Source organism: Anabrus simplex, chromosome 2 (genome assembly GCF_040414725.1).
Source record: "Anabrus simplex isolate iqAnaSimp1 chromosome 2, ASM4041472v1, whole genome shotgun sequence".
In the NCBI taxonomy this organism is placed as follows: domain Eukaryota; kingdom Metazoa; phylum Arthropoda; class Insecta; order Orthoptera; family Tettigoniidae; genus Anabrus; species Anabrus simplex.
The window spans coordinates 408,636,596-408,657,904 of record NC_090266.1 but is presented as its reverse complement, the minus strand read 5'-3'; the positions used below and the strand labels follow the sequence as shown (position 1 = coordinate 408,657,904).

The following is a 21,309-nucleotide window of genomic DNA, read 5'->3' as shown; positions in this document are numbered from 1 at the left end:
TATCTACTTTATGCATTGATTCCCCTCTTCCTTACACCTGGTCACGAGGCACGACACATTAACATAGTTACATTACGTTTTGCGTGCGGGCACTATAACCTGTCGGTGGGGTTCAGAATCACATGCAAAATGTGCTTGCTTGGACATTAGTACCATACAGTATGCGTGCAGGAGAATAGCCACCTTATAACCATGTTGCGCGTTAGTTGGGTTGCATAAAACTACATTGGAAAAGGTGGCTCAATCACACAGTATACTATATTTGTCCAACCCTTGACACGTCTCTCTACGGAGTCGGGTATTAGGTGAGATTAATCTGCCATGGTGGGTTTTTATGACCGGATGCCCTTCCTGATGTCCTCCTCATCAGAGGAGTTAATGAAATGGAATGAATGATGTGACATATGATAGTAGGAAGGGAGAGGGTGAACACAGTGCCGGCACTTAGCCTAATCCTGTCGAATAACACAGAGGGGTCTGCTGAAGGCTTTACGTCACCATCCAACAGATGAATCACCATTAACATCGTAATAAGCCCTCACTCCATATGAGTATTGCGGAAAGGTTTGGAATTTAATCCAGGCTTCTGGCACGCAATCTACTCTACTATATACAGTGCTATGATACTTAAATATTTTACTTTATTAATACCAATATATTATGTATTTGACAGTAATACCATGTGATTCAGTCACCCCTTCCAATGTAGTTTTATGAAAACCAACTAATGTGCAACATGGTTATAAGGTGGCTATTCCCGTGCAGGTGTACTGTATGGTACTAATGTCCAGTGAGCAAATATTGCACATGATTCTGACCACTACAGTTAGGTTATATCATCTGAACGAAAAACATGACTGCTTGAAATCATGTAGCGATATCCTTTGACCATGTAACTATATTAATGAGTCGTGCCTCATGACCGGGTGTAACGAAGAGGGGAATCAATGCATAAAATGCTCTCGTCGTACTACCAGCATGTTCCCAGCAGTGTAGCGTAGCAGGTGTGGTTAGGCGTTAGTCTAGCAATCAATGGAATGTGCCATCGGTGGTTCGAATCCGGCATCATTCAAATATTTTTGTATTGGTAAGACGTTTGAATACGTAAACACAGGCCAACGTTTCCCACATTCAAACAGTAGAGTTGTGCTGTTATTCAACTTGTATTGCCCAGGGTATTACTCCTTTGGTTAAGGCCTAAATGTAATCTCTGCCGTCTGGAGGCTCTGGAGGCAGCTTGTAATAATCCACACATCAGTACAAGGGTGATTGCACAACAGGTGAACACCAGCCAACCATCAATCTGGCCAATACTGCATGACCATAAATTTCTCCCATACCATCTTGAGCTAAACCAAGAGCTCCATGGGTGGAGTTTCGAAGCTTGAATGGAGTTCTGTCAGTAGCTATTAGGCAGGCTGGACAATGATGCAACATTTGTATTGCATATCTTGTTCTTGGACGAATCACTCTTCCACAATAATGTGAATGTCAATTGCCACAACATGCACCATTGGAGTCCGGAGAATCCTCACTGGATCTGACAAGTGGCCCATCCAGTACGATGGGTAGTGAGCGTGTGGTGTGGAATCTTGGGGGATTGCCTGATCGGACCTCATTTCTCTGAGGGCCATTGGACGGGCCCACACTACCTGCACTTTCTGTGTCAACAATTCCCACTGCTGCTGGAGGATATGCCCTTGCACGATTGTTTGACGATGTGCTTGCAACAGGATGGAGCTCCACCACATTCAACTTTACCCGTTCGTAACCATCTGAACAAGGAACTGCCAGGGAAACGGATTGGACGAGGAGGCCCTGTTTCTTGGCCTACCTGATCTAGCGCTGTTAGATTTCTTCTTGTGGGGGCGTTTGAAGAACGTAGTTTACAATCAAGCTCCTGCAACTCATCATGAATGCCTCCTGAGCAATTACAGATGGAATGCTTCAGGGCAGCAGACACTGTATTGGACACCAAGCCCAAATGTGCATAAACCAAATCGGTCATAACATCGAGCGTTTGCTGTGACAAAACAAGCTTAGTTTCTCAAGTTTTTGCTCCCCGCTTAACTGTTTGTGATGGTGACTCTACAGAGACAGTTATTTTGAATTTTTAACAGAGTGATTTCGTCCTGTTTTTTTAAATTGTAACACACTGCAAGTTTTAAACTAAGAGGTCCACAACCTTGCCATAATCACTTATTGTTTGTTTCTGTCTCGTCTCATTTGTTTTCATTCTTTTCGTCATTAGGTTGAAACATGTTTCACTATTATTACTCCATCTAATGATTTAGATATATATGTATTGAATAGGAGGACATATTAAAATTCCTTTGTAATGGGCAGTTGATTTCCTATTATTTCTGGTCCGTATATGTCTGGCCTGCTAACTAATCAGCCCTCCTTAGGGCCACAAACACATTCACTCGCGCACAATTTGCATGAAAGCGGGGGTAATGAACTTACATTACATGCGGTATGTATCAAACAAATATTTAAAAAATATGGAATCTTCGCCCCGGTCTCGAACCTCTCACCTCAGCCCTCTCCGCCGTGCCTTTACCAACTATGTTACGGTTCCATACAATGCACTGTGTAGCTTAGAGCATGTATTAGGTGTACTGTGGTCACAGTGTCAGGTTCATATGAACTAGGAGGCATAAGTGTGCCTTCCAGTATTTTATACGAGTATAATATTATAGCGTTATATCATGGTGAAGCAGTAAATACCAGGATCTCCGGTTGTATTGTCTGAGCATATCGACAGGGTAGATGTTTTCAGGATGGAATTAATATTGTGGGTTGCATAAAACTACATTGGAAGGGGTGGCTGAATCACACGGTACATTTTAGCAGCAAATTGCTACTATATGCAACTAACTAGTAGTTATAGCGCATTATTTAGCCACGCTTCTTATAAAATGGTAATATATTTATCAAGCCACTGATAAATATTTTTTCATCGTGAGCATGTATTTACGTTTTATACCTGTATATGAGTACATATACAAAACATTAAACGGTCATTTTTCTCTAAGTTGTTTCTGTTTTCAGAACATTGAATATAAAGATGGTCTACAAGCAACCCATTTACTGCCAATAAAATGTAGCTGTGAATGGTATGGTAAGTGTTAAAATTCCAGGGGGCTCTTGAAGTACGTCATACATACAAATTTTTCATGCTGTGGAGAAGACATTGCATGAATTTACAACATTACAATTATTGACAAACATGGAAACCCCCAATTAAGTTTTCGTTCCCTGAAAATTTAGAGGGCAAGCAGACATGCAAATTCAGGAGGGAATGGTTAGACAAATTTAAGTTGCTTGCCTAAAGTGAACAATGGTGCAGCTGTTTCTGAAAATACTGTGTACAGTTTGCTCCCTCGGGGTTGGAACGAACATAGAAATCTTCATTGTCAGCGAGTTATACAAACTTGGATTAAACTTTCAAAATTTTCGGGCTCAGGGCTTTTATGTAGGATCAAATATTTAGGTAAAGTTATTCGAAGCCAAGCACTGATTTTAAATGAACAACCTCTGGCATTTTACATATACTGCTTCAGCCATCATCTGAACTTGTGCATTACAAAAAACTGTGATATGAGACAAATTAAGAATATGGTAGGGATGATCTCATTGGCGACAAAGATTGTCTCTGCTTCTGTGAAAAGAATTTCTGCTCGTCAGAGAGTTAATAGTGAACCTTAACACCATTGAGCCAAAAAACAACCAGGTTTAAAGTATTTTTTTCTCTTCTCATTGGGTAGAAAGACATGATAGCTTCATTGTATTTCAGGAGCTAACATGCTGAGCTGAGTGGGTCAGACGGTTGAAGTGCTGGCCTTCTGACCCCAACTTGGCAGGTTCGATCCTGGCTCAGTCTAGTGGTATTTGAAGTTGCTCAAATACGTCAACCTCGTTTTGGTAGATTTACTGGGATGTAAAAGAACTCCTATGGTACTAAATTCTGGCACCTCGGCATCAGTTTAAAGTGGGATGTAAAGCAAATAACATTACTATTAGGATTTAACGTTACTTGTTCTAAGGCTTTGTGAACAAACAGAAGAAGATCCAGAGAGTGAAGTGTTAAGTAAAGTTGTTGACAGAAGGGCAGCTTTGAGAAGAAGTGAATTTGTCATTGGTCTGGAAACAGCTGGTGTCTGTTTGGCCCACAGTGTGAAACTGATGATGATTGTTGTTTAAAGGTGCTTAACATCACTAGGTCCTGTCAGACTCGTTGACTGAACGGTCAGCATACTGGCCTTCGGTTCAGACGGTCCCAGGTTCGATTCCCGGCCGGGTCGGGGATTTTAACCTTAATTGGTTAATTCCAATGGCACGGGGGCTGGGTGTATGTGTTGTCTTCATCATCATTTCATCCTCATCATGACACGCAGGTCGCCTACGGGAGTCAAATAGAAAGATCTGCACCTGGTGAGCCGAGCCCGTTCTGGGATAACCCGGCACTAAAAGCCATACGACATTTCATTTCATTTCATCTAGGTCATTGGCCCCCATTGTAAAAATAAGCAAGTTCTTGCAAGGTCCTAAACAATATTTGTCATATGCATTGACTTTTAGTGGTACCGCAATAGGAAGGTGGAATATTATACTTCAGTGGGTGAAGAAATCCATCTCTCATACATTTGTAGCATGGAAACTCAATGAATAAATGTGTCAACTAAGGATCCTGAGGAATACTTCAGGAAGGTAGTATTCTTGCCTTTTGTAGATCTCTTAATAAGCCAGTTAGAATAACATCTTCATGAAAAAGTTAATAAAATGGCCCCTTTAGAAGGGCTTGTTCACAGTAATTTGTCTAAGTTTTCAGTAGATGAAATTATTAAAGCAGCAGAGATGTATGAAGCAGATTACACAGTGCTGAATTAAGAGCAGATATATCACTATGAAGAGATAATTATAAAACATCCATAACAAAAGGGCAAAAATTTGAAGAACTCTTGATTCAAAACCACGAAGGCTCGATATTTCTAACTGTGAAAGGTTGATTGATTTGAAATGCCAATACGTAACTGTACATAGTGAAGTACTGTAGTACTCTAAACATTATTTAATGGAATTTTGTGATGAAATAAATATCAGTAAATTACCTTAACTAGAGTATACTGTAAGAGTGTCCTTCAGAAAATGTAGGAAATGTCATTACTACAGAAGTAAAATGTCCCAATTACTCAGTTTTTGCTTCGTGGTGTTTTTTTTTTTTTAAGTTAGGCCTTCCCTTTAGCGAATCCTGGATCTGCCTATGCCTGCATATAATTCCATAAAGAATACAATATTACAGGATCTCAGTACATTGCACAACTTTGAGAGATGGCTCATTCTTCTGATCATTGTTCCTCTGTTGTGTTTCATTTAATAAATATAAATTGGTGGGCTGAGTGGCTCAGATGTTTGAGTTGCTGGCCTTCTGATTCCAAATTGGCAGGTTCGATCCTGGCTCAGTCCGGTGGTGTTTGAAGGTGCTTAAATACATCAGCCTTGTGTCAGTAGATTTATTGGCACGTAAAAGATCTCCTGTGGGACTAAATTGCAGCATCTCGGCATATCTGAAAACCATACAAGTAGTTAGAGGGACATAAAGCCAATAACATTATTATTATTATTATTATTATTATTATTATTATTATTATTATTATTATTATTATTATTATTATTATTACTATTATTATTATTCTTTAATATAAATTCAGCAATACCAAATGAACAAATTTCCATGCTTGGCCCCTCAAATGAAAACCCTGAGTTCAATATCTGTTCAAAAACATAATTTAAAATTACTCGAGTACTGGGTTGTATATACTGAGTTAAAGCCTTCTTAGCCACTAAAAAGAGAGATCCCTGTTTATTTATTATAATTCAGGGACAGATTCACAGGTATATTTCAGATTTGTTTCATAATTCTCGCAGTAAACCTTCATACAGTCAGGCTAAGATGTTGACGTACAGTAGTATATAGAAAGAATATAGTTTTCAGTGGTTTCCCATTTTCACACCAGCCAAATACTGGGACTGTAGGTTAATTAAAGCTACAGCCTCTTCTTCCACTCCTAGCTCTTTTTTTATCTCACGGTCACTATAAAACCTATCTGTGTCGGTGCAACATAAATCAAATTGTAAGAAAAGAACCAATCACATCCACAGAAATACTGTTGTAGAATGATGCAGTGACTTAGGCTTCCTTTATTACAAGTCATTAACCTCATTTTTGTTCCGTATTGACGACAGTGAATGTATACAATTTCCAGAATATCCGTTTAATGTCAACCTAGTCAATACTTACAATACCACATTTTGTGGTTAAATAATTATAAAAAATAGACAGATAGTGAACATGTTTCGCCCTTCCTAATGGGCATCATCAGCACAATGGATAACCTTAAAACAAATAATTACAATTAAGACTGTTTACAACTATTAGTCATATAAAATTGGAATGAGGTGTTGTGATATTAAAAGTTATTTTCGATATCATGATAAAAAAAAGTTTGATGTCAATATTACAAAAACAAGTTAAAACAATTGTAGTACAATTTTACAATATTGTCTAAAAAATATTTGTTAATATTGGTGAGAAGTTTGTCAATTGGCATTCGTCTGGAATTGAAATGGATCCTTTTCTTTTAACTTTTGGTGAAAGTCAATATTATAATCGTGTTCACCAGCAAGTAGAATTTGCAGAATAGAATATATAAAAAACATATGTCCTATGGTAGAAAATTAGGTCAGGAATGATCATTTGGTGTTTCTTCTTGAGTTAAATTGGTTAAAATCCATTCAGGTAAGAGTACGTTAAAAATAGAATATACGTTGAAAATTTTATCCGATGTAGTGGTTGAAATATCTATCACTTGGACAGTAGTCTTCCATTTGTTGTGTAAATCTCTGTGGTTAGAATGTTGATAAACTCCAAAGAAATATAAAAACGCATTTAATGTGTATGTATATAATGGATGTGGTTGTATAGTGTTATGGGTTATGTAAAAATGTATACTTACTCGAATGCCGTAGAGTGCCTATCTCGTTCTGTTATTAGCGTTAGTCTGACTGGCGTTCCTACTGCGTGTGTTGTATGGGTGTGGCGGAGGGAGGGGAACAGGTTGAGGGAGGGAAGAAATGGGCGGAGTAATACATACTGGTATCAGTACGGGAGGCGGATTGTTCAGAGGAGGAATTGTAGGTTTAGTATTCGAGGGGGTAGATGGAGTTGTTGAATTGGCAACTTTTAATATATGCGGAATTTTCTTTTGATTTTGGATAACTGTTTTCAATAAACTAGGTATTAATGTGTATAAAGAACTCTTAATCTCCATGTCGTCATTAAGGTTATGATCTTTATTAAACGTTTTGTCCAGATAAATATAAATATTTTCCAATTCATTTAGTAATTTTCCCTTGTTAGTATTCCTTATTATTGTCAGATCTTTTTCTATTGAGGTAAAATGGTGGCCCGTTTCCTTCATGTGTGTACTCATAGTGGAATATTTGTTATGTTTATCTGCATTGAAATGTTCCATATATCTTGTAATAAAGCTTCGCCCAGTCTGGCCAATGTATGAATAACCACACTGCGAACTAGTCAACCTGTATACTCCTGAACTTCAATATTTGCTGTTACTATTATTACTTATTTTATTATAATTCAAAAATATGTTCTGTGTAGTATTGGTTGTTCTGTAAGCTGTGTTTATATTATACTTGTTGAAGTTATTAGTAATTTGGCGGATTGTTGGGCTATTATATGTGAAAACGGCACGTTTATTTCTGTTAGGCTTATGTGGTTTGAGGTTAGTGGATAGCTTGTTTTTTATTTTATATATCAGATGTTTTATCATTTCAATTTTGTATCCATTGGTTACTGCAAGATTTTTTATGTAATTTAATTCAGTTTTCAAATTTTTGTGAGATAAGGGGATTCTTATGGCTCGATATATTAGGCTGTAAAAAGATGCCTGTTTTTGTGTTGCAGGATGTAGTGAAGAATTATTTATTGTAATTGACGAGTGTGTAGGCTTTCTGTAAATTTGATATTCAAAGGAGTTATTAGATCGTGTAACTTTTATATCCAAAAAATTTAAAGAGCCTCCTTCATCTTTTGTAAAATTTACGTTGGGGTTGATCTTGTTTAATTCATTTAATATTTCTAAATATATCCATAGTTTCCTCAAAAGACACTATACATTTAATAACAAACATCCATTAAAGAATTCAATTGATTTTTGTGAAACCCTTAACGATTTCAACTTACAATCTCATCATATAATGTACTCTTTTGACGTGGTTAACATGTTTTCAAATATTCTGATTAAGGACACCACTAATATTATATACAACAATATCAGTCAATACAGTAACCTCAGTAAAATGGAAATCGAAGAATTTATGACTATATTAAAATTTACATTAGATAATAATTATTTCACGTTTAATGGTAGAATTTACAAACAGAATGGCTTGGTGATGGGAGACCCTATTTCGGGTATCCTGGCTGATATCTCAAGACGTATTGTATATATTTGAGCCGCACCGCATGTCATCCACAGAAGGCAAACTATCTTCTTATGATGAGAGACATAGAGGGAAGTTAAGGTATCTCTGATTTTTCACTTCACCTCTAATAAGCAAACTCAAAAAAATAATATGCCTTCGTTAACCTGTTAAAATAGTATTTTTATTCGAACTGTCTCCGTTAACATGTTGCTGGGCTGAGTGACTCACAGTTGAGACTCTGGCCTTCTGACCCCAACTTGGCAGGTTCGATCCTGGCTCATTCCGGTGGTATTTGAATGTGCTCAGATACATCGACCTCGTGTCGGTAGATTTGTTGGCGCATGAACTCCTGCGGATAAAATTTTGGTCTCTAAAAACCGTCAATAAATAGTTAGTGGAATGTAATAAATAACATTATTGTTTACATGTCATAATGAAAAGGGTTGTTTTCTCAGGATTTTGAAAATGGAATTGTGAAGAAACATTTATTATAAACGGTAAGTTATCGATTTCTGAAAGATGTGAAAAATATGCTTTGAACGTAGGGTGACCAGACGTCCTCTTTTATCTGGACATGTCCTCGTTTTTAGACCATTGTCTGGGGCCTGGGTTGAAATTTTTTCTAATTTGAAATGTCCTCCTTTGTTAATGAATCTGCTTATTTTGAGCTAATCTTACTACTTTTGTTTTTATGATTTTTCTATATGATGCAATGGCATCATCAATATCATACCGATACACAGAAATGTGATTATGGATATACAGTACATGCGATTTTTCTATGCATGCCTTTTATTGTAATAATAGATACTATTTATCACTCTCTCTCTCTCTCTGTATTTATCTCTCTCGGTAATACCCCATCAGTACACTGCTATGTTAATGTGTAACAGCTGACAATGTGACAAGCAACAGCAAATAACTGAGATTTGAAAGAAGTCTGTTTTTTAGCGGATAGCGCAGAAAAGTGATATTGATAATTGTGAGGTTGAAAAATATATTCTGTATTTGCAACCCAAGTCTAAATCCTTTCAGACTGATGGTGTAAATTCTTTTGATCAGTTTTTCAGTTTCAAACAATTCTTGAATGAGAGTAGTAATGATCCTGAATTTAACAGGTTACCTTCTAGTCAGAAATTGGCAAAGTATTTCAATTCACATTTGACTTTAGTTGACAGTTAAAAGTTGCAAAATACTTTTGTTTCTATACCAGGGTGCAATGCAAATCTAGAAAGACTATTTTCATTGATCTCAGCACAATGAACTGGTAACAGGAACAGTTTCAAAGTAGAACCTGTGAAAATCTTCTTAATGGTTCAATATAATCTAAAGATTAAGGTAGCAGGTAGGGACACTTCGGAGGCAGCCCTACTCAGAGAGTGGCACCCCTGCCTATGCGAGTCCCAGAGCATACTGATCCGGTGTGTAACGTCTGGTAAGTGTCCCAGCTCAGGGTTATGAGTGAAGACCTCAACGGTATCTGCGGCGGAGAAGGTGGACTTCAGTATTGTAAAAAGAAAAGAAGAAAAAAAACAAGAGGAGAGACCATGTACACATGTGCATAGATATGGAATCAGTCGTTAAGTACTGAAGATGAACTTCAATTCCCTCAGGCTTAATCATAGAATAAGAAAAGAAAAATGACATAATATTGTCCATTGTTAACATTGTTGTTAGAAAGGCTTTTTTAAAATTTGATGTGATCATAAAAGCATGGAATATGAATTGTCCGTTCACACAGAATGTTGAAGGCGAGAGAGAAATTTTTACTTGGTGTTCATTTTTCATATTGTTATAGAATGTTACTAGAATGTTATCCATTGCATCCAAAGTGGCTTATTTAGAAGACTTATCTCTAGTTACACACCTGTAACAATCTAGAAAGGAATTTTAGAAGGAAAAAAACATAAGACATAAGCCACTTCATATCTCAAAGTGCCAACCACCTCAAACTACAATGTTAGCAATTTTGACACAATGTTGTTCCTGTTCTGAGAGCCAGTTACTTGGGCAGTTGAAATAATGTACTTTGTATCAACTAATACAAACACTTGACTTTCAGGTTGAATTGAATTGTAAAAATAATAAATGGACAACTCACCTTCTCTCTTGCAGGAACAAGCAGCCCTGTTCAGCTGAAAGTGAATGTACCAGTAGTCCCTCTTGCCAAGTGTAGCGTCATCTATCAGAAGATTGTTCAGATTGGACCAAGTCAGCTCTGTGCTGGAGGTGAGAAAGGAAAAGATTCCTGTAATGGAGACAGTGGAGGACCATTGTTCTTTCTTGGACTTGTAGGTGAAGAACAGAAAGCTGTACAATATGGTGTAGTTTCTTTCGGCCCAAAGTATTGTGGGACTGAGAATATGCCCGGTATTTACACTAGAGTTGGCCATTACATGGACTGGATATTGAATAATATGAGACCTTAGCTGATGTGTTATTCTGCAAGAATTAAATTTCAAGGGAGGTTTAGTAAAAAATTTATTCGATAGTAATACGTCTGTGCACAGGGGGTAAATGGCATTCTTTTGTTTGTTATGAAATTGAAGTTTTGACATACTTTTACTCTATTTTCTGTACACTTTCTAAGATGAAAAACACTACTCTTCTATGCACAATAATAAGCGAGCTAGCTGGTTTGATATAAAAAGCATAAAGTCCAGTATACATCCAAAACAAATGAAACAAATAATCATTTGAGAAGTGTGTGTTAAAAAATGAAAAAATATTTGATTATCGGTACTATGTACAAAGCTCTTTACCTGTATTAAAAAATTTGCAAGTGAAACATATACTGAATAACATTTTTTCAGCTCTCCTGTAAAATTGTAGATTTGTGACATAGTGCCCTTTACCTTCATGGCACAGATGTATTTTATGAGATTGTACAGTATTGTTTTTTACATTCCTTCTATATTTATAAAAATATCTGCAGATGTGGTTTCTTTTAGTAATATTGTAACCTCAAGTGGTAGAGTGGAAATGATGATACAGAACTGTGGCTTTCCAATAAAAGGGTATGCCAGGAAAGTGAGGACAAACATGTTTAATTTCTCTTATTTTTCTATAGAAGAGTTTGTATGAAATGCTTAAATATGCAGTATTTTATATCCTGAGAATTGGAGATCAGCACAATATCTTTGTTGTCTGAATATGAATAAAAAATAAATGAATTATTGAAGGATAACTTGAAACAAGAAGTTAAACTTCATTGGGGAAGAGGAAACAGTGTAAATGTGACTAGCTTTCTTCCTCGATGCATTTCAACCACTGAACCTACTTGATTGGGATACACGTCTACTTGTTCGAAGAGAATCCTTAATGGGAGACCTTTTTGAAGTTCATAGCTTATTCCATCTAAGTAAAAAGCAAAAGTTGATAGATGGGAAAAGTTCCCATTACTAATTTATAACTTTATTTTTGTTTGCAAATGTTATATATTACTAAGAACTGATATTTATATCTAAGATTTTATTCACCAAATAGTTGTAAAAAAAAAATGTACTGAATGAATTAAAAAATGGGCTAACTTACCATTTGATAAAATAGAGAAAATGACTCTTGCAAAATTTGTACAGGTAAATAGTTCTTTTCTGTGATATCTGAAGCCATTTCTTTTCAGTTTTGACTCAGTTAATTTATAACTGTTAGGTTCTTCAGACTGTCAAGACTAATTTTGAATAAATAAATTTATTAACTACCTGAAGAAGAAACAACTTAATTAAAATAGAATGACATGTTTCATTCTTGAAGGAACATTATCATATTCTATCAAATTATGCCCAAAAGTACACCCAAAATTATTTATAAATATATAAACACCAAATTGCATTCTATGCTTGAGTGGAGAGAACTGAGGACTTCATTTAAGATAAGTTCCAAATTTCTAGTTTTCAAGGATTTAAACATAAATAATTATACGGTACATTTATAAATACCTTTGTGTGTGGTTTGATAGAATCTTATGATACTCTTTAAAGAACGAAACATGTCATTCTATTATAATTAAGTTATTTCTCCTTAAGGTATAATTCTGTTACCATATGTTTCCTTCAGGGACCATAGTTAACAAATTTATTTATTCAAAATTAGTTTTTGTAGACTGAATTAAGAGAAATAGGATCATAAATCTAATCGATTCATTCTTGTAATTAAGAGTAATGATATATTTCATATTACTTTAGAATATTTAGTTCTAATTTAACTTTATTGAAAAGTACCACATTTACCAAGTTCAGAACAATTTTCATGTATTATGAGAAACATTTGAATATAAATGTAATTTATTTTTCTTTTTATATTTTCCAAGATTATTTTTTACTGTATATCAGAGGTTCTCAAACTGTTATGAGATTGTACCCCACTCCTTTGGCTAAAACTTCAGTGTGCCTCCACGAAAATCCCTAAATGATAGGTTTTTAAAATATGAGTACCTGGCTACTTATTGAGGCATTTTAAATTTATTATAAACCAGTCTTTTAAATACACATCATAACAAAGATGAGATTGTGAAATTAAATAAACTTTTATAACACTTTACAAGAAATTAAAGAGTTTGTATTAAGTATAATACAAAGATCCCGGTCTAGAAAGCCTAGAATAACGACTGAGAGGATTTGTTGTGCTGACCACACGACACCTCGTAATCTGCAGACCTTCGGGCTGAGCAGCGGTCGCTTGGTAGGCCAAGGCTCTTCAAGGGCTAAGGCCTGTAGTGCCATGAGGTTTGGTTATAATACAAAAACAATAAAGTAACACAGGATACCCTCCTTGTATAAAAGTTTTACAAAATGCTAGATTTTAAGCCTCAATATCATTTTAATAAATAAGGATATTAATTCTGGAATTCAGACATTGCAAATCAATAGATTTTCAATGATATGGGTGTGCTTGCATGGTGTGACACAATTTTCTGGTGTGTCATAGTCCAGGGGAAACTTTCAAGTGAAGCGTGGCTCCATATATATATATCTTTCTTCTTACTTATTTCCATATTTCAATTTTTCTTTTTTCCCTGAAGGTTGCTCGTGTACCTCACTGAAAGCCTAAGGCATACCCCTGGGAATATGGGAACTACAGTTTGAGAACCACTAGTGTAGAGTAATCAGTGTGCCAATATATGAAACTGTGCCAAATTCTGTTCACATGCCTGTTCTTAGAAGTTAATTTATTTGGAGTGTGTGTTCATTGTGTTATATGCAAGTCTGAGTTTACTTGGTATCATGTACTATGAGCTGAAAATTCATTGGAGATTGTAATGGAATAAACATAACTGGTTCAGAACAAAGATATTATTCACCTCTCTAATGTCTTCATAGTACCGTAAACATTTTACGCCTTTTCCTGTCATACTCTTCTTACTCCTTACTCTTAGTCAGCGAGTTGACTTGACATGATGTGAAATTTATAACATAGTTACAGTGATCTTACTACTTTTCAATGACAAATGCTTGGGAGAACTCACTGCAATCTTTGTCTAACAAAGGAAATGACAGGGGTGCAAGGGAAAACTTATTACATTTTCGTTCATTTTGTTCAATTTGAAATGCTTAAATGTGCAGTATTCTATTTCCTGAGATTTAGACATCAGCATGCTATCTGAATATGAATAAAAATGAATGAATTATTGAAGGATAACTTGGACCAATAAGGTTAATCCTCACTGGAGAAGTGAAAATATTTATTTTGCTTAAGTACAGAAAATGACTGCAAAATTGGTAAAGAGAAATAGGATCATAAATCCAATTCATTCATTCTTGTATTCAGTTGTGTTTAGTTTAGTTTGGACTTGGCAGGCTGGATACATTCAGGCTGCACACTATTGTCAGTGTTCCCCCTTACTCTTGCTGTAAACCATTATTCATTAAGCTGACTGTCTTAACAGTTATCAACAGTTGGGTATACATGAAGGCTAATTCCAGTAATAATTTGCCAGGATGTCAGAACACCATACACACCCATGAACCAGTTCATCCTATCTTCTCAAAGAATGTAGCAGCTAAAATTAAAACCCGGAACAACATACAACAGAAGTTAACAGGGACCACCTGGGGTGCAAATGCATCAGTCCTTAGATCCACAGTTCTGGCTCTTTCGTACTCAGTTGCAGAATACTGCTGTTCTACATGGTTAAACAGTGGTCACACCAAAATAATTGACACGCAGCTCAATCAAGCAATGCGCCTTCATCACAGGATGTATTCAATCTACTAACACGTACTGGCTATCGGTTCTAAGTAACATTCCACCCCCACCCCTAAGAAGATCTGTCATTGCTGAACACATGGAAGAAAACTGAAAACAACCCACTGCTACCAATATATTCAGATTGTCCATTATCATTACCGCAGTGATTAAAGTCCAGACAACCATTGTGGTGAACAGCAATCAACCTGCAAGACAATAACTTCAAAATAATAGATGCATGGAACAATCGGTGGCAGAGACAAAACTCCCTGACACATCATTACTTAATTAAAACTCCTTGGGAGCAGCCTGCAGGCTTTCATTCACCTCGATGACAGTGGTGTGTACTGAATAGGATAAGGACTGGCCAAGGAAGATGCGGAGCAATACTGTACAAGTGAGGATAGAAGTCCTCTCCTCATTGCGACTGCAGTGAAGAACAGCAAAACATGGATCACATAGTGCTCTAATGTCCCCTCAGAGCATTTAGAAGCTCAATGAAGGATCTCCACAACCTAACACAAGAAGCCGTTGAGTGGATTAACCATCTGGACATAGTATTATGAATAATTTTATGAACTTGAGAGTGTGTGTATATGTGTGTATTTTTGTACATATTTTGTAAATAGCTGATATTCCTCCTTTCATCATACGATAAATAAATAAATAAATAAATAAATAAATAATATGCCTGTCAAACGTCTCCTATATTAGATGGCAACTGTAACACGCAAAGGGATCCTACAACCAGAGGCAGATTCATTCTTGTGTTAATATAGTAAATTGTGCTCTTCAGTCTGTCAACAGGTAGTAAAATTTCAAATTACTGTACAATGAAATCTTGATAGTTTGAATCCGAAGGACCAAGACTGCATCCAATTATTGGTAACTTAGATTACACAGGAAGGGAATTAGAAATTCTAAGTACAGGGTGTTCAGAACCTAACATCATGCATGCTCTGCTGGGTTTGGCCCCTGCTGCCTGACAACGCCACACCAGGTTGGGTTTAGTCTCGAATTGAGCAGTTTACCTATTGAGAGGCAATCTGAGATGGAATCTCGAGATTTCTCGAGTCTAGCGCAGGCACTGTTTCTTATAAGACATTTTGAGAGATCTCGAGAGCGTTGTCCCTGTATTGTGAGGTGAACAGCAAGCCGTAGGCCTACAGGTAGTCAGAGCTGAATGATGTTCATGCTGAGTATGCGAACAGCCAACCACGGGCCTTCTCCACTCCGTAAATATGTATCAACAAGTGACTAGGGAGTTTATTTCTTTCATTTCTACCGAGGTGTATTGACGCAGTTTTACATAATTATAAAGGATATGGTATGCAGTGGTAAATACATGAATGAGTAGGCAACATACAGAACCTGATGGCTACTATAGGTGTACATCATTATTGGTCCCCACATTCAATATCCATATGACCGGTGCTTGTGTTTACCGATATTTTGGTGATTCAGGAAATACCTTACAATGATATAGAGTATTCGCATCGTAGTTCAGTACTTCAGTATATGAAGGTGCAATGTGTAACTGTGTCTAATTGTATGCGACAACTTTAAGACGATGTATGTAATGCAACTTAAGTCATGGATGTAGGTTATTTTGAAGGGATGCCACGTAGCAAAGCCTGTGGTGTTGTTTATTCATAAGAAGTGAAATACATAAGCAGAAATACTGTGATATTCTGGTACTTAAGAACACACAATATCACTGTAGGGGAATCGTCACAGAGAACACCTCTGGCTCGGCCTTCATCAAAAGAAGCTATGCCGTTGACAACAGTTGCGAGGTATCCAGGTAGGTGTACATCCTACCTACAGTTGTTCACAAATTATTCAGGGTTATTCAGCTAAATAACTCGTGAACCATTTAATGTACTGACATTCTCTTTTCACTTTAGTTAGTGGTACAGTATTAAGGGGCTTGTAGTTAAAACATGCAGTACTTTTCTAGGCTTTTGAGAAAAATTTATCAGCACACGTTTCCATATGAGAATGTTACTTCATGCAATAACTGCTTATGATATACTATTAAGCTTATACTTGTAGTTACTGGGACATTGCACTGATCGCAGCACAGGAGAACAGGTCTCGAGATTCTTGCTTTAGTCTCATGATCTGCAACGTCAGCCTCGAGAGTCTCAATTGAAAGCATTGCCCATCACTCAGTTGACCAACAAGGCGGGTGCTCTTGAGGCCAAGCGGTACCGCTTCATCTGTTAATTGCATTTGAGTGGGGTTACATTAACATGCCAGACATGTGATAGCAGTGATGCAATACACAAGAGAGCAGCAGATATATCTCGATGAAATATATTTTTATAAAGAAGTTGTATGAAAGACGTTTACATAAATTTTACCACCAACATTATCTGGAGGCTTCTTGGCCATCAAAATGTACTGTAATGCTGTTCTTTGAAACATGGAGAGAGACAGGCTCTGTTTCTGATAGGAAGAAGCTCTCAGTGAAGAACTACTTCAAGATATCAAAGCGAGGGTGGAACAGAATATTTTTAAAAAAATCTGGTGGCTCTCCCAAGAATTTGGCATGTATATAGACTCTGCCTGTAAAGGCCATAAAATGATAGTTTCATCATCACAAAATATCTGCAGTTCATAAATCAAACTGCTGACCATACAATCCATACATGATAGAACTGTGGATCCCACCCCATATTCTTATGAGTGATAGTTTCATCTGAGTGGTTATGTGAACAGTTAGAATAGTCTGTATCGGAACAGTGTAAAACAGATAATCAGTCCTAAGTTCTTTTTGAGACACAGTGAATTCAGAGGTATGTGAACAACATTTTGCAAACTTTTTTTTTTTTTAAATTCTCACTTTAATAAATCTTCTATTAACTTTACTAAAATACACTAAATAGGTATTGAAAACATAAACACCTTAAACCCTAAAAAGATAAAAAGAACAATTTCAATGGCTGATAAGCCAAAGGCAATTAAATAACACAGTTCTCACACGTAAACAACATTAAAAGCTGTTCGTTCGATTTTCGGTGAAGGAGTAGTTACCCACAGACTTTGGCCCCTTGTTGCCCTGACTTAAAGGTTTGTGACTTTTGTATGTGGCTTAACTTTAAACAAAGTGTACAGGAAAAACCCATGTACTTTTCGGGCTCTCGAGGAAGAGATCACAAAGGTTATGTGGAGTATAACCAAAGATGACCTGCAACAAGTTTTCCAGTGAAACCTTCTGCATCACTGTAACTAGTGCTTGGAAATCAGGTCAGAGTAAACTTCCAATACAATAATTTTCACTCAACCTCAAAGACATTACCGACCTACGGTTCTGCAAGTTGTACTTGCGCCTTGCAGTACGTACCCATAGCCAGTAGGTAGTAATGTTCGGTCTTTGAATGTTCAAAGCTTAGCGTAAAATCGTGAAAAATCGTGTGTGTATATATATATATATATATATATATATATTCAACTATGGCAATCCACATCACATATGTGTGTTAAGCTATTAGCCCTAGTTAAGAATTGCCGGTACATCTACTACACTGAACGTATGTTGAACATTAAAGCCTGAAATTTTCTTCACCAAACGAAAACTAAAAATAATTCATGCAGCAGAGGGTTAAAAGCTGTTCGTTCGATTTTCGGTGAAGGAGTAGTTACCCGCAGAATTTGGCCCCTTGTTGCCCTGACTTAAAGGTTTGTGACTTTTGTATGTGGCTTAACTTTAAACAAAGTGTACAGGAAAAACCCATGTACTTATCGGGCTCTCGAGGAAGAGATCACAAAGGTTATGTGGAGTATAACCAAAGATGACCTGCAACAAGTTTTCCAGTGAAACCTTCTGCATCACTGTAACTAGTGCCTGGAAATCAGGTCAGAGTAAACTTCCAATACAATAGTTTTCACTCATGTAGCTATTGCCACTGGCTCCCCTCCCCTTACATGCTGCCTTGACGAGATGCCTGCGTTGTCCTCCAGGCAGTGGAGACAGAGCCCAGCAGAGGATGTGTAGCACTAGGTTCTGAATGCCAGTACAGTTCAATAGGCATTTAGTCTTTTAATAACTCCTACATTTTTTAAACATAGTTTTCATTAGATTTGAGTTGTATAATTTTATATCTGCCATCAGGAGTTCATTGTTTCTCAGTTTTTACTCTCTTTCTAGTCTACAATATCCTGCATACATTTAACAAGGAAAACATCTGATTAGGTATGGTAGCTCTTCCTATTGCTTCACTTACTGCAGATTGCCATCCATTACTATTTCTTGCTCCTCTTCCTCTCCATCCCTCTATTTCCATGAATTGACGTCCACTCTTTTATAGTGATGGATCCCAATTTTATGTTAAATGCATTTTCTCACTTTACCATGTACACCTTTGTAAACATTTAAAAGAACACCGGGGTCTGGATGATTCAGACAATCAGATTATTGAGATGAAGGAATCTTCTCTGTAATTTAGAAAATATAAAATCATATATTAAGGTGCCTCCCCTGAGAACTATGTGACCTTGCCATGGTAGGGAGGCTAGCGTGTCCCAATGAAGCAGATAGCCGAGCCGCAGGTGCAACCATATCGGATGGGAATCTGTTGAGAGACCAGACTAAGGAATGGTTCATCGAAAAGGGGGTAGCAGCCTTTCGGAAGTTGCAAGGGTGGCAGTCTAGACGATTGATATGACCTTGTAATAATACTCAACATGGCTTAGCTGTGTTGATGCTGCTACACGGCTGAAAAAAATGGGAAACTACAGCTGTAACTAACTCCCAAGGACATGAAGCTCTCTCTGAATGAATGATGTACTGATGATGGCTTCCTCCCGGGTAAAATATTCCAAGAGGTAAACTAGTCCCCCATTCGGATCTCTGGGTGAGGACTACATGAGAGGTGGGGGGGGGGGGATCATCAGGAAGATGGATACTGACATTCTGCGAGTCAGAGCGTGGAATGTTACAAGTTAGAATCGCCGGGCTGAGTGGCTCAGACGGTTAAGGTGCTGGCCTTCTAACCCCAACTTGGCAGGTTCGATCCTGGCTCAGTCCGGTGGTATTTGAAGGTGCTCAAATATGACAGCCCCGTGTTGGTAGATTTACTGGCACGTAAAAAAAACTTCTGCAGGACTAAATTCTGGCACCTCGGCGTCTCCAAACACCTTAAAAAGTAGTTAGTGGGACGTAAAGCAAATAACATTATTATTATTATTATTATTATTATTATTATTATTATTATTAGAAGTTACAATCTTTGTGGTAGGTTGGAGAATCTGAAAAGGGAGATGGATAGACTAAAGTTAGATGTAGTTGGTATAAGTAAAGTACGTTGGCAGGAAGAACAGGATTTTTGATCAGACGACTACCGAATTATCAACACAAAATCAAACAGGGGAAATGCAGGAGTTGGTTTAATAATGAATAAGAAAATAGGGCAGTGGGTAAGCTACTATGACCAGCATAGTGAAAAAATTGTCAAGATAGACACCAAACTAATGCCCACCACAATAGTGCAGATCTATATGCCTACTAGTTCAGCGGATGATGAGGAAATGAAAAGAATATATGAAGAGATAGAAGATTAAATACAGTATGTAAAAGGTGACGAGAATCTATTTATGATGGGAGACTGGAATGCAGTGGTAGACCAAGGAAGAGAAGGCAATACAGTAGGAGAATTCGGATTGGGACAAAGGAATGAAAGAGGAAGTTGGCTGGTTGAATTCTACACTGATCGTAATTTTGTCTCTGCCAATACTTGGTTCAAATGCCACAAACAATGGCTGTATATGTGGATGAGACCTGGAGAAACTGGAGGGTACCAAATAGACTTCATTATAATTAGGCAGAGATTCAGAAACATGTGTTGGATTGCAAAACTTTTCCAGAAGCAGATGTGGACTCTGACCACAATTTGTTGGTCATGAAATGCATCTGAAGTTGAAGAAATTGAAGAAAGGAAAGAATGCAGAAAGATGGGATCTAGACAAGTTGAAAGAAAAGAGTGTGAGGGATTGTTTCAAGGAACATATTGCACAAGGACTAAATGAAAAGGCTGAAGGAAACACAATAGAGGAAGAGTGGATAGTCATGAAAAATGAAGTCAGTACAGCTGCTGAAGAAATGTTAGGAAGGAAGGAAAGATCAACTAAGAATCAGTGGATAACTCAGGAGACACACAACCTGATTGATGAACGATGAAAATACAAGAATGCTAGAGATAAAGAGGGCAGAAAAGAATACAGGCAATTAAAGAATGAAGTGGATAGAAAGTGCAAGGTAGCTAAGGAAGAATGGCTGAAGGAGAAGTGCAAGGATGTCGAAGGTTGGATGGTCCTAGGAAAGGTAGATGCTGCATACACAAGATAAAGGAAACTTTTGGAGGAAGGAAATCTAGGTGTATGAATATTAAGATCTCAGATGGGAAGCCACTTCTAGGGAAAGAAGACAAAGCAGAAAGATGGCAGGAACATATCCAAAAGTTGCATCAAGGTAGAGATGTAGATAATTTGTTTCTGGAACAAGAAGAGGCTGTTGATGCTGATGAAATGGGGTTTTGAGGTCAGAGATTGACAGAGCTGTGAGCGACCTAAATAGGAACAAGGCACCTGGAATTCATGACATTCCCTCTG

General features: G+C 37.1%; 1 protein-coding gene across 1 annotated transcript in view; it reads left to right on the top strand.

The window, feature by feature from the left end:
- The window catches only part of LOC136862861 (CLIP domain-containing serine protease B4), a 263,539-nt gene extending 248,156 nt beyond the window's left edge, over nt 1-15,383 (top strand). The window contains exon 6 of the mRNA XM_067139125.2: nt 10,627-15,383. Coding sequence (XP_066995226.2) covers nt 10,627-10,940 — 314 coding nt within the window. The 3' untranslated portion in view covers nt 10,941-15,383. The remainder of the gene's footprint in view (nt 1-10,626) is intronic.
- Nucleotides 15,384-21,309: the final 5,926 nt, after the last annotated feature.